Source organism: Myotis brandtii, unplaced genomic scaffold (genome assembly GCF_000412655.1).
Source record: "Myotis brandtii unplaced genomic scaffold, ASM41265v1 scaffold305, whole genome shotgun sequence".
Lineage (NCBI taxonomy): Eukaryota > Metazoa > Chordata > Mammalia > Chiroptera > Vespertilionidae > Myotis > Myotis brandtii.
The window spans coordinates 3,329,420-3,341,100 of record NW_005361652.1 but is presented as its reverse complement, the minus strand read 5'-3'; the positions used below and the strand labels follow the sequence as shown (position 1 = coordinate 3,341,100).

At 46.5% G+C, this 11,681-nt stretch overlaps 2 protein-coding genes across 10 annotated transcripts in view; one reads left to right on the top strand and one right to left on the bottom strand.

The window, feature by feature from the left end:
- Window positions 1-2,961: 2,961 nt before the first annotated feature.
- Window positions 2,962-5,889, bottom strand: ARMCX6 (armadillo repeat containing, X-linked 6). 6 transcript variants are annotated; one of them, XM_014542603.1, is made up of 4 exons: window positions 5,784-5,889; window positions 5,338-5,431; window positions 4,895-4,973; window positions 2,962-4,578 (listed from the first exon to the last, which is right to left on the bottom strand). In XM_014542603.1, the coding sequence occupies exon 4, from the start codon at window positions 4,433-4,435 to the stop codon at window positions 3,539-3,541; it is 897 nt and encodes a 298-aa protein (XP_014398089.1). In that variant the 5' UTR covers window positions 4,436-4,578; window positions 4,895-4,973; window positions 5,338-5,431; window positions 5,784-5,889; the 3' UTR covers window positions 2,962-3,538. The 6 variants fall into 6 exon arrangements, with proteins under 6 accessions (XP_014398089.1, XP_005869933.1, XP_014398088.1 ...); XM_005869871.2 differs by having other exon boundaries at window positions 5,326-5,413; XM_014542602.1 differs by having other exon boundaries at window positions 4,895-5,014; window positions 5,338-5,413.
- A 5,004-nt stretch (window positions 5,890-10,893) lies between these two features.
- ARMCX3 (armadillo repeat containing, X-linked 3) overlaps window positions 10,894-11,681 on the top strand; it is a 4,810-nt gene continuing 4,022 nt past the window's right edge. Inside the window, exons 1-2 of one of the 4 annotated variants that reach the window (XM_005869874.2) lie at window positions 10,894-11,047; window positions 11,544-11,651. The gene's annotated coding sequence lies outside the window, so the exon portion shown is untranslated. Of the gene's footprint in view, window positions 11,048-11,084; window positions 11,244-11,521; window positions 11,652-11,681 lie in introns of those variants that run through there. The other 3 variants (XM_014542598.1, XM_014542601.1, XM_014542600.1) reach the window with 3 other exon arrangements.

The window sequence follows — 11,681 nt, the reverse complement described above, 5'->3', positions numbered from 1 at the left end:
GGGGGGGGGGAGAGAGAAATGCAGGTTGTAAAACCACAGATTCCCCAGGAGAGGCAGCAGGCTGGGGAGGGCACTGGGAGTTAATGTGGTATCTACAGCACCAAATGTAGATGTAATGATGAGATGAATAAGAAGAAAAGCCAAGGCCCTTTCTGGGACTAGAAGGCAGCCAGGCTGTGGCAGCAGCTCCAGATTTACACAAGAGACAGCTTAGGCTGGGGCAGCCCCATTAGGGCAGGACACCTCCCCACAGAGTGTGACAAGCTCAAGCTTTGGTGACCATGTCAAATGTTTACCATTGGGAACCCAGAAAGAATCTCTGTTAGTTGCAGCAGGAAGGTAGGTATGTTTTGTGCTTGGAGGTCTCTTACTGTTTCATGTTTAATTCAGTATGGGAGGGGGCACCAGAGTCTTTCCAGTGCTGATGGCCTCTGAATATCTTTTTTTAAAAATATATTTTAATTGATTTCCTAGAGGAAGGGAGAGAGAGAGAGAGAGAGAGAGAGAGAGAGAGAGAGAGAGAAACATCAATGATGAGAGAGAATCACTGACCGGCTGCCTCCCGCATGCCCCACACTGGGGATGGAACCCGCTACCCAGCCACGTGCCCTGACCAGAAATCGAACCGTGACCTCCTGGTTCATAGGTCGATGATCAACCACTGAGCAACACAGGCTGGGCTAGCATCTGAATATCTTAATCGGACCATGACTGGCAGGCATGCTCTGGACTCCCCTCCATGTCCGCAGGCAGAATCCACTGGGAACTGGGCTCCTGCCCTGGCACAGCAACCCACCAAGGGATGAAGGGCATACCAGAGGGCTGAGCTTCCAGACACAGAGAGTATCTTTGGAAGGGCAGTGCCAGCAAGTGGAGAGGAGGCTCTTGACTGGGCCAAGGCCAGACCATGGAGACACTTCAATGCAGGCAGGCTCCCCTGTGACAGAGATGGGCAGAAAGTCTCCGAGGCCCTCCCTGTGTTGGGAGTCAGTTGTGGCCTGCAAGCACCATGTGCTTTCCTCAGGCCTGGGGGGAAACGGCTTGATGCATAACACAAGGGGAATTCAGCAGAGGGCAGAGAAGCAGGGAGGCGTGTGTTCATTTGGAATCCTGAGCCAGGAGGAAGGAGAAACCCCTCTGCCTTTGTGCTGAGGTTAAAGAGGCCGAGTCGTAAGGTGTCACTGAAGACAGCATGCGCCATGCTGACTGCACCACGGGGACAAGTGGATGCAGGGACTGTCTGCAGGGCAATCCTACAGATTGGAAAACAGATTGTCCAGGCCACCCCAGGCTTGCTTGGGAGAAAAAGATGGTCGCATTACCAGCTCTTAGGAAACAAGACAGGGCTCCAGAGCCAGCAAGAAAGCCCCAGGGCGCTGATCCTTATTGGGGGTGTGGTGTCACTGCAACCTCGAATCATGTGCCTGCCGTCCAAGGTACCGAGACCTGGGAAGAGGTCGCACCCCCATTCTTGTGTGGAGGATCCCTGAGATGGCCCCGGGGACCTGGCAAGCACCAGTGCCCACTAGACAGCCTGGAGCGTAGGGCAATGGGAACAGGCAGGAGAGCTGTAACCCACCTGCAAACCAAACTCTGGGAAAAGGGAGAAAAACTAAAATAAAACTACACTCTCTGTGGAGAATAATCAGGAGGCAGAACACTTGGAGAGCACTGATGCCTGGGGCACAGTGGCCCAGAGCAGCATCCCAAGAGACCAGCAGAGGGCAACGGGCACAGAAGCATTACTGCGCAAGGGAAGCTTCTCGTCCGCTGAGCTGGCCAGAGCTTTGAGGAACAGGGCCATTGCCTGACACATCCAAAACACACAGGGAACCCGGCTTTGGCGACACAGGGTCTAAGGCCCATTGACATGGGTCTGGAAACGAGTTGCCCATTTCAATGAAGTGGTTCAGTGGTTAGAGCTGGGTTCTTCCTTTCCTCTAAGGCAGTGGTTCTCAACCTTCTGGCCCTTTAAATACAGTTCCTCATGTTGTGACCCAACCATGAAATTATTTTCGTTGCTACTTCATAACTGTAATGTTGCTACTGTTGTGAATCGTAATGTAAATATCTGATGTGCAGGATGGTCTTAGGCAACCCCTGTGAAAGGGTCGTTCGACCACCAAAGGGGTCGCAAACCACAGGTTGAGAACCGCTGCTCTACAGGGTATTGGGAGCTTGGATGGAGGGGAGGATGTGTCTCTTGATCAATGGAATAGCCACAGCCATTCCAAGCACCCCCAGCGTCTGCCCTATGACCCCTAAAGGAAGTTGGTGGAGAACTCCACTCTCCTCTTCCTGGATCCCACCGAAGGTTCCAGGGATGGTGCAGAAAGGTAATTCCACCAAGAGAAGCAGGGGCAGCCAACTCTTCTCACTCTGCCAGGAATTTGGTCTTGGGACCCCAAGAAAAGGAGGGGTTCTGGAAGTAGGTCTAACAGCAGCTTCCCAGAAGAGAATGACACAAAGTAGACACTCAGCAAGTGGAAACCATTATTGCTACAATCGTCCATTAAATGTGCAGGGATGGGTTGCCCAGTGGCCCCCAAGGATGTGTAGACAAACCCAAGGATACTGACATTCCTCTCTAGGCTGGCAGTCAAGGAAAGACACCTTCATCAAGGGATTTTTTGTGCCAGGTGCCAGGTGCCAGATGCCAGGCACTGTGCTGCCTGCTTCACAGGTGTTGTCTCTTTCAGTCCTTCCAGCATTTTATCCTAATTCCAGCAAACCCCCTCCACGCCCTCACCTTCCCTCAGCCCCCAACCCCTTGCTGATGTTTTCCTGAACACTGCAGCCCATCTCTACCCCTGCCTCCTGTGAGCACTGATAAGAGTGCATTTGTCGGAGCAAATGCCTCCCTTCCCTCCTCCCTGATCCAGTTAGCATTTATCCTGCAGTTTTGTCTTTCTCCTCATGCACACTGTCAACTCAAGGACAAGTACCATGTCTCATTTTCGCCAGTCAAAGCACACAAGTTTATTGATGAAACATACAAATGTAGACTTGGGTGGATGAGGTTAAGTCAGCACAGAACATGGGAAGGGAGTGCACTTTTCTGATGAACGGGTTCACCATCCATCAGCTGGTGTAGAAGAAAGAGTAAACGAAAAAGAATTCGACGTATGCAGCAACAAAAGCATTTTCAGCACAAGCTCCGATATGTGTCTGGTCTCCACAAGACAGTCCGGCTTAGACAGGGAGACCACCAAAGGCAAGCATCCTTCCTGATGCTTTATCCACAGCTGGCAGCTGCAATGAGCCCTTTACCACAGGAAGAAGTAAGGAAGTAATTTACAATGCACATTACCTGTAGACTGCACAACCAGAAGTCACTCAGAGCTCAGTGGGAACCTCCACCCCGCCAATAATAATGTGGTCCTCGATTTAGCAAGTGTGACTTTCACCCCATGATGTGGTGATGGCTAAGGCTGGATCTTCTATAGCACCCTCTGCAGAGTCTTTAATGAGAACACAAGTGCGTGTTCCCCAAACGGGTTTTGGGTAGAGTTGGTCCCATTCTGTTTGGGATGGTCTTTTAAGAGGCCAGGGTGTCCGGGAGAACCTGTCCGTTTCCATTCCCGATAAAGAGGGACATGAATGAGAGCAGCATTTGGGGACCCAGCAATTCCCCTGCCAAGACTGGTTTTTCAGACAAACCCATCAACTGTTTCAAAACATGAACCTCAGCACATCCACTTCCCTCTGATATCAAAGGAAACCTCGGGTCTGAAACGGATTTGGCAAGCATGTTATTAATAACTGTCATGCTTATTAACAAATTTAATCCGGCCTGCTGCAGAAATGAGTTGCAGCAATGTGACACAGTTTCCCGACACACTTCACTGACGGACATCTTAATCTGGCCCTGATTTTCCACACCGGCACTCTCGCTATCCAGGGCACATAAAGCCTGCTTCACAGTGGGGTCGGGAGTAGGGATCGTGTTTCCAACAATGGAGAGGCTGGCCAAATGACTACTGATATTGTGGCTAAATGAAAAACCAGCATCCTTGGGCTGAGCAAACATTTTTCCCTGAATGAAAGGACCCTTGGAGAGGCCAAGAGCACAACTGAAAATATTAAGGCTTTCAGCATTCCAAGTATTTTTATGTTTATAGGGGAATGGACGCTGTCTTGTTGGGTGTATTCGATTGGCCTTGCCCCCACCTGAGAGCCTCTTTTCTGTTCCATCAGGGGCCCCAGGTTCAGTCCAGTCCCCATCCTCATTCCAGGGCCGAGCCATAGTTATAAAATCAAACCACATCTGGGACTCCTCTTCATCCAGCTCTTGGTTGTCTTCCCATTCCTCTTCCTCCTCCTCCAGCTTCTCATTGTCATCTCTTCCTATGGTTAGTTTGTAAACGCAATAGCAGGCACCAGCTCCAATCATTAGTCCTGCCGCCATCCAACCCACTTCCCGAGCCCGGCCCATGTTCAAGTCCGTGCCAGCCTTGTGGAAGGACAGGAGAGGGCCCTTCTCCACCTGATTGAAGAGGAATTTAGAGCTAGGTTCTGTAATGGTGGAGAGCAGTGATCTTCAGCCTCTCAGACTCCTGTAGCTGTCTTGTGATGAATCTATGGGTGAAAAAGTAATTTCAGTGCCTTGGGCTGAGCCTAAGTTTGTGCCTAACCAAATAGACAGAATGGATTTTGAGCTTTGGTTTAGAGAGGTGGTTGATTAGGAAACTATTTCTTCGATGTTTGTGTGTGCATCATCTTCTCTCTACCCTCAGGACCCACTATTTCTCTTCCAGGCCTTGCAGAGAAGGGCAAGAGTTGGGGTTGTGCTATGATAGCCAGTAAGATGACATAGAGAGGCTAAACCTCAGGTAGTCTCCTCCTCCATCACACCCCTATCCCCAAAGGTTCACAGGCAGTTTCTCCCACCAACCTCCGCCAAAGTCAGGTGAATTCCTTCTTCTTCTCGTCTTCTGTTGTAAGTGCTCCTTCCACAGTGCTTGATGGACAGTCTAGCAGAATGACAGATGGAAAGATAGCCAGCAATGAAGAACTGAAAGTGTAGTGGATGGAACAGCACTGAGAACACAGTTCACAATGCTTGCTTTTCTGAATTTTCAGCCTTTGAGTTGAAAATATTTCACCCCCTTCCAGCTTTCCTTATGCGGGGTTCCCCGCCCCCTCCCCCTTGTCGTCCGCCATTTCCCCAGCAAAGGCTGCCACACCCCTTTCCTTGCACCGAAATGGGAGGGGGTGTGGAGAAAGAAGGGGCCTGGAGAGGGCGACTGGGACTGGCCGGCTCTGATCCCAACCCTCTTTCCTCCGCCACCCCTTTCGCCACCAAGGGTCCAGGGCTCATCCCACCTTCACACCGACCTGCAGGGTCCCAAGACAGTTTGCTGCTTCCCTCCGCGACTTTTGTGGCGATCTATGGGCCAACAGACCTAAAAATCTGCCGACAGACAGGGAACTGAGGAGACGGAGTTCTTGGTGGACTGAGCAGCACTCAGAACAAGAGTGCCCCGATTGTGTGCCTTTTCTTTCCTTGCAGTCTCAGTAACCGCCATTCACTCCCCTCAGCCCCAGCTCCCCCTCCCCTACCCAAACACACACACACACACACACACACACACACACACACACACACACCGCACCCGACAGTTCTCTGTTAAAATGGGCACGGTATGGGAGGGTTGGGGGTGCTCTTTAGAAAGTAGGTAAGAAAGGGACACAGACCCAATCTGCCCGAACCTGGATCGGTGGCATTCTTGGCCCTCTCCCATCCCCACCTCTCTCCAAGCTGAGCCCACACTCCCACCGACCTGCACAATCCGAGGCTAGTTTCCTCCTTCCTTCATAAGCCTGCAGAGTAATAGGGGGCTGGTACCCAGACAGAAGCGACTAGCAAGGAGTTGAGCTCTAGGCAGCTCTTGGTCACGTGATGATCACGTCACCAGTGAGCTCTGGCCCCCAATTTCCACTCCCATAAGCTGAGCGGCAGGCGCCAGCCTGCCCCGTACCTCCCCCCATCAAACTGGTCTCCGCCACTCTTTTCCTCTATAACAATAGCAGAAACCAGAAGTGGTTATGGCTTTCTGGTATTTGAATTGGCCTTTCTCTAATTACAGGAAGGGGCAGCACCTTTTCTTGGGTCTACCGTTTACTTATACTTCTTGGAGAAATGTTTTATCCGTTTCCTTGGCTCCAAAACTCTCGCCTCCCCTCCCTTAATTTATACCCTTTTACACATGCAATCACTGCACCAAAATTGTGTGTGTGTGTGTAGTCAAAAAAGGAAGCCCAAGTAGTAGTGATGTTTTTATTAATATTTTTGATTCAGTTATAGTCTAATTGTTCCTTCCTTTCATTTTTTGACTCAAGCTACATTATTTTGTAATCAGAAAATACAATAAAGTTATGCCACTTAGAAAAAAAAAGAATTCAAGTATCTGTATCTATACTTATAAAGATTTCCCAGTTAACAGGGAGGCCTCATTGATTTGGTTGTTAATTTGTACTGCATTAAGAATATTTTCTCTGACTGCACAGGAAATAGCAACTTTCAAACCGCATATTAAAATTTAAAAACATATCCTAATAAACAAAACCAGTGTGTTTTTGATATTATTTATAAATTGATGGACAATATGAATCTATAGTGAGCTGGTCAGCATTTTAATTATGACTTTTAGATAAGTGAACTACTATCCCTTCTTCCTGGCTGAACTCATAGTATTAGGCATCAGATTACTGAGATCTTCATACAGCGGTTCTCAACCTGTGGGTCGTCAACAATAAAAATACATCCTGCATATCAGATATTTACATTACGATTCATAACAGTAGCAAAATTACAGTTATGAAGTAGCAACGAAAATAATTTTATTGTTGGGGGTCACCACAACATGAGGAACTGTATTAAAGGGTCGCATTAGGAAGGTTGAGAAGATTGTTGGATGGCTTTCAAAGGACAGACTTTATGTAGACCCCCAAATTCAAATGAATCGTATATCTTCAAATGTACCTTACAAATTAGTAACTTCACAGATTAGCCTGCTCCTCATTCAAAGGTCTTTATTTAAAATCTATTCTGAAGTTGCATGGTGTGTAACCCATCCAGAAATTAGAGAATTCCCTTTTATCCCATTGATAAAAGTGAGATTCAATAGATGGACTTTTCATTTAATTATGAGCCTGGTACGATATCTCCGGTGTCTATCATTCATGTGCTATGTCGTTCAAGCAGTGGTGAGTGTTTTGAATCTTCCAGTAGAGATAGTAATGAGGGTCTGTGGGTGTCTGAAAATCACTGCAACACCCCTGAGATCCATGTAGTTTCCCCTCACAAAAAGCACAGTTCACAGAATCCCAAGCAGTTTGCAGAAGAAAGAGACCTTTTCATTTGCTGTCTTTTGTTAAAATTTCACTGAACCACCCCTACAAGCCCCCCAGAATAATCCCAGAACTCAGGGACAAAGTATGCAGAAATTAGTCCCCAGACATCCAGCTGTCTCTGCTGGGGAGTCATATGCTAAATATAGACCCTTAAGGCAGCCTCCTTCTTAGAACATTGAAATATGACACCCCAGCAGGAAGCTCCCCAAGTGAGAGGCCCTGTGGGGGAGGCCCTTTCAGGAGATTAGCCAGGGAGCCCAGAGTGCCTTGCTGGTGAATATTCAGGAGTCAAGAACAGGTCACAACTTTCTGGTTTTCCTCAAACTTTTATAGTGCAAACTCACTCACCAATTGTACTCCCTTTCTCTAAACCCCTACTTCATTTGTTTTGCCATCATTGCCTTATACTGTTCTTTTTCTCATCCTTTATTTTATCATAGACAAGTGAATTCTATTTATTAAGCTGTACAAACAGAACTTGAAGGTTCAACTGTCCATCATTCAATTTTTGGCTACTAAATACTTACGTAAGTGGCTTTTATTTGTTTTAAATATATGCATGAGAAAGAATTTAGGAGTATGTAAAGCTTAACAAAGCTTCAAGGACAAACATTCCACTCTTACCTCTCCTCACTAATATACAATAACTCTCTCCTTTGGCATATTTTCCAATTGTTCCAGTGTATAACCCCTGACTACCATTTTCCCATTCTGTCAGACCTTTCCTGTTTGAGTCCACTCCCTTTATAAAACTTCCTAAACCCCATGGGAATAATAACCCTTTCAATTCTCTTACTTCTTTGTCATTTTGATCTATAATTCCTACCAAGGAATGTTGGGACTAGCACTTAAAATCTACTTTGCTTTCCATTATACATTCACCAACAAATATTTAAGGGCATGTTATTTGCCTGACCATTTCAAAAGTGAAAAAGGAAAATCCTTAAGCATTTCCTCAGACATGCCTGTTGAAAGTTCCTGAGCCTGCAAAAGGCTATGGGAAGTCAGTATCTAAAGGACCCTTCTGGCTTTAATCAGTATGTGGTCATATGTGACCTGTAACTTACAAAGTGTCTGGAAAAAAAAGATAGGCAGATGATAACACTAAAGGCATTATAGAGGGTGAGAAAAATAAATTATAGAATATTGTTATCTTAATCTATATTATTTTTGGATTTTGTTATTTGTTTTTACATTGTGTATTAGTTGATCCTGTTTGGGTGCAAGCAACAGAAACCAAACCTGGTGAACTCAAACAATAAGAAGATGTTGAAAACCAGGATCAGCTCTGTGGGGTCTATGGCATCTTCAGGATGCCATAGTTCCACCAAGTTGCAATTTTTATCAAGGTTCAAGATATAAATTTTAGTTTTCAGTTGGTCTGTATTGTGTACAATGCCTACTCTTTTGCTGCAGAAAATGAAGAGTATGTAAAATATACTTTCTTTTCTGAGAGAAATTTAAACTGTTTCAGATGTTGTTGATTTGCAGGAGCCTTTTAGCAACTTTGGATACTAACCCATTGTCCAGCTGTGACTGAGGGCTGGGAACCTATTTACCACAGCATACCTTAATTTTCACATTAACTGAACATTAAAGAGGTACAATTCTAAAACGGTGATGCACAGGTTGTCTTCTAGGCCAAAGCTACCTGGTTCCCTGAGAGGATTCCACGGAGTTGCATCTACAGTTCAGGGTCTTGTCCTCATTGTTGCATGATCAACCACTGATTTTGTCTGTATGCTGACAGCAGAGGCTTCTGTCAAAAAAAGACCCACATTCATAGAGACTTGTATATAAATCTAGATCTGAATGTCCAAACCATGGCTCTCTGCATCCTTTCCCTGTAATCAGGCCATAAGGGAAGTTGTCTCAATAGGAGTTACGACTGAATAGTTTACCCTGAGAAATAAATTTGTCAGGGGTACTGGAGGTTTCTGTCAGTTTTACCAGCCCACTCTTTTCCTGTAGGCAAACTACTATTTGGGAAATCATACCTCAGGAAGTTGCTTGTGAGCCTGCAATCAGAGCAAGAATATTGGTTCACCTTAAGAGATGGCTTGCAGCTAAGGAGGCTTGAAGTACTCTTGCACATCATGGGTATAGCTCTGCCAAGAAAAGCTAAATGTTCCAGTCATCTTAGCCAAGACTCCCTCTCCTCCAGACTGTGCTTGGGTGGGAACTACCAATACTTTCCTCTGACTCTCCTTTTCATATACTCCATGCCTAAATGAGCCCCTTCACTGCACATGATATTTCTTTAAACACAGAATAATATAGTTGATTTGATTTCTTTTTACTAAATTTCAGTCATTTTTCTAGTACTACCTCCCAAAAGTTACAGTTATATGAATTTCCCTGGCGTTTTGCCTATTCCCAAACTTTCAGTCTCTTGATTTACTCCCATATTGTCTAAGGATTTAAACAGTTATACTCAGATAATAACCTTATATCTGAACTATTAGGGAATAGCCTACAGCAGACTCCATATTCTGACATTATTTTGTTACTTTCCCCAATATAAAAATGTTCAATCATTGCTGTAGGTGAATCACTGAGTTCATTAAATCAGTCAGTGAAATGGTTCCCCAGTAATTGATAGATGCTAATTCAGCCAATTTTGTTTTGCTTTCAGTGTTCCTCTAACACCTATGTTAAAGATGATATTCTCTATTTGTACCCAAATATATTTTGTAATGTTCTTTGTATGCCACTCATTTTGTCAGTTGTGCATGCCTGTTTATCTGACAGATAACCACTACACCGTTGTGGTTTCTACTCAATATTTTCTTTGTTATTGGCTTCTGAGGGCTCCATGCCTCTTCTTTGCTAACTGATGCAAGTGATAGTCTGTAGCTCTCTTGTTTAGAAGACTTGCCTAGTCCGAAGATTTATACATTCTCAGACACACTGATTAGCTTATACAGGGTTGTGTTATCTGCTAGGCCCCAGAAGACACTAAGATTGCTTTGAGTGAAGTGTATAACACTCCCCACAAATGAGAAAATGTGGGACTTTTGGAGGCCATCCACCCAACCCCACTCTCTAACTCCCACTCTTTTTTCTCTCAAATGAAAATAGATTTATAGTAATTTTTCTCATGAAAAGAATGCAGGCAGGGGGCGAGAAAGGGCAGAACAAAAAAATATTAAGGAAGTAAAAACCTCACTCTCACTCCAGGTCTCCTTTTCTAAAGTTATTTTTTGGTTTCAGATCTGGGACTAGATTTCAGAGGAAATGGTAGACATTAATAGCTGGGAGGAGGGGAGGTGGAAGGAGAGGTTGCTGCTGTCCCAGGAGCCTAGAGAACGAAGAAGCAAAATTTTTCAAAAAGTACAAGTGGCCAGTAGTCCCAGGGGAAGATGCTGTCTGTTTCTGGCAATCAGAGGAAGGCAAACTCAACCACAGGGAGATGGGATTAGCAAAGAAAGAGTAACAAGGCCTGGTATGGGGGAGGGAATGTAGGGGGGCGGGTCCTCTTCTGCCGCACTGCTGGTGGGAGGGGAAATTGGGGACCAGAGTTGGTGGATGACGTAGCTCTCACGTGACCAAGAGCTGACGTGTGCAGAAGTCCTTCTTGTTCTGGTCGTTGTTCCGTCTGAGTACCAGCTACCCACTGCTCTGAGGGAGAGCGGGCCTGTGGCTGAGGGAAGAAGGAGGAGGAGAAGGAAATTGTCCCGGATCACAGCAGGTCAGTGCCTGGGAGATTCCATAAAGTGGGGGCGGTCCAGAGCGTTGGGCGGAGACCGTCGCGGGTCCTGAGGCGCCTCCGTAGTCTTTCCCACTCGCCACTGGCTTTCCAGGATATCTGTCCTGCCTGCAGCCCATTTCGATGCTGCGAAATAGTGCCCAGGGAGGAGTTTGGGGAGCAGCCCAGAGATCAGAAGGTGGGAATCTGCTGGAAGCCGAGACCATAATCCGGAAAGGGAGCTGTGGCCTTGGCATTGGCCCCCTGTCTTCCAGGACAGTGCCGACCTGGAAAGGTTGGGCATGGGGAGTGAGGTGGGGGTGCAACGTGATGTGTCAGCAGAACTGGGAGTGGGGTGATAGGGGTGGGAAACCTTTGAAAACCAGGCCTCCGAATTAGGAAGGAATTTCATGTTCTGGGGACTGGTCCGTCCACCAAGCACTCGGTAGCTGCTGTTTCCCGTCTTTCTGACTGTAGCTCTGTCGTCCTGGCTGTTTAGTGGATCCGAGCCTCTCCCAGGTTGCCAGTCTTTCCGTAGTTTGTGGCTCTACGCCAGACAAGTGAAGAGGAAGGAAATTAACCCTGATCAGTGAAGGTCGATTTGAGGGTAAGGCCATCTGGGGACCCTAAGGGGGGC

Excerpts from the sequence above, each read along its gene's own strand:
- ARMCX6 (XM_014542603.1), bottom strand. The coding sequence starts at position 4,435 with ATGGGCCGGGCTCGGGAAGTGGGTTGGATGGCGGCAGGACTAATGATT.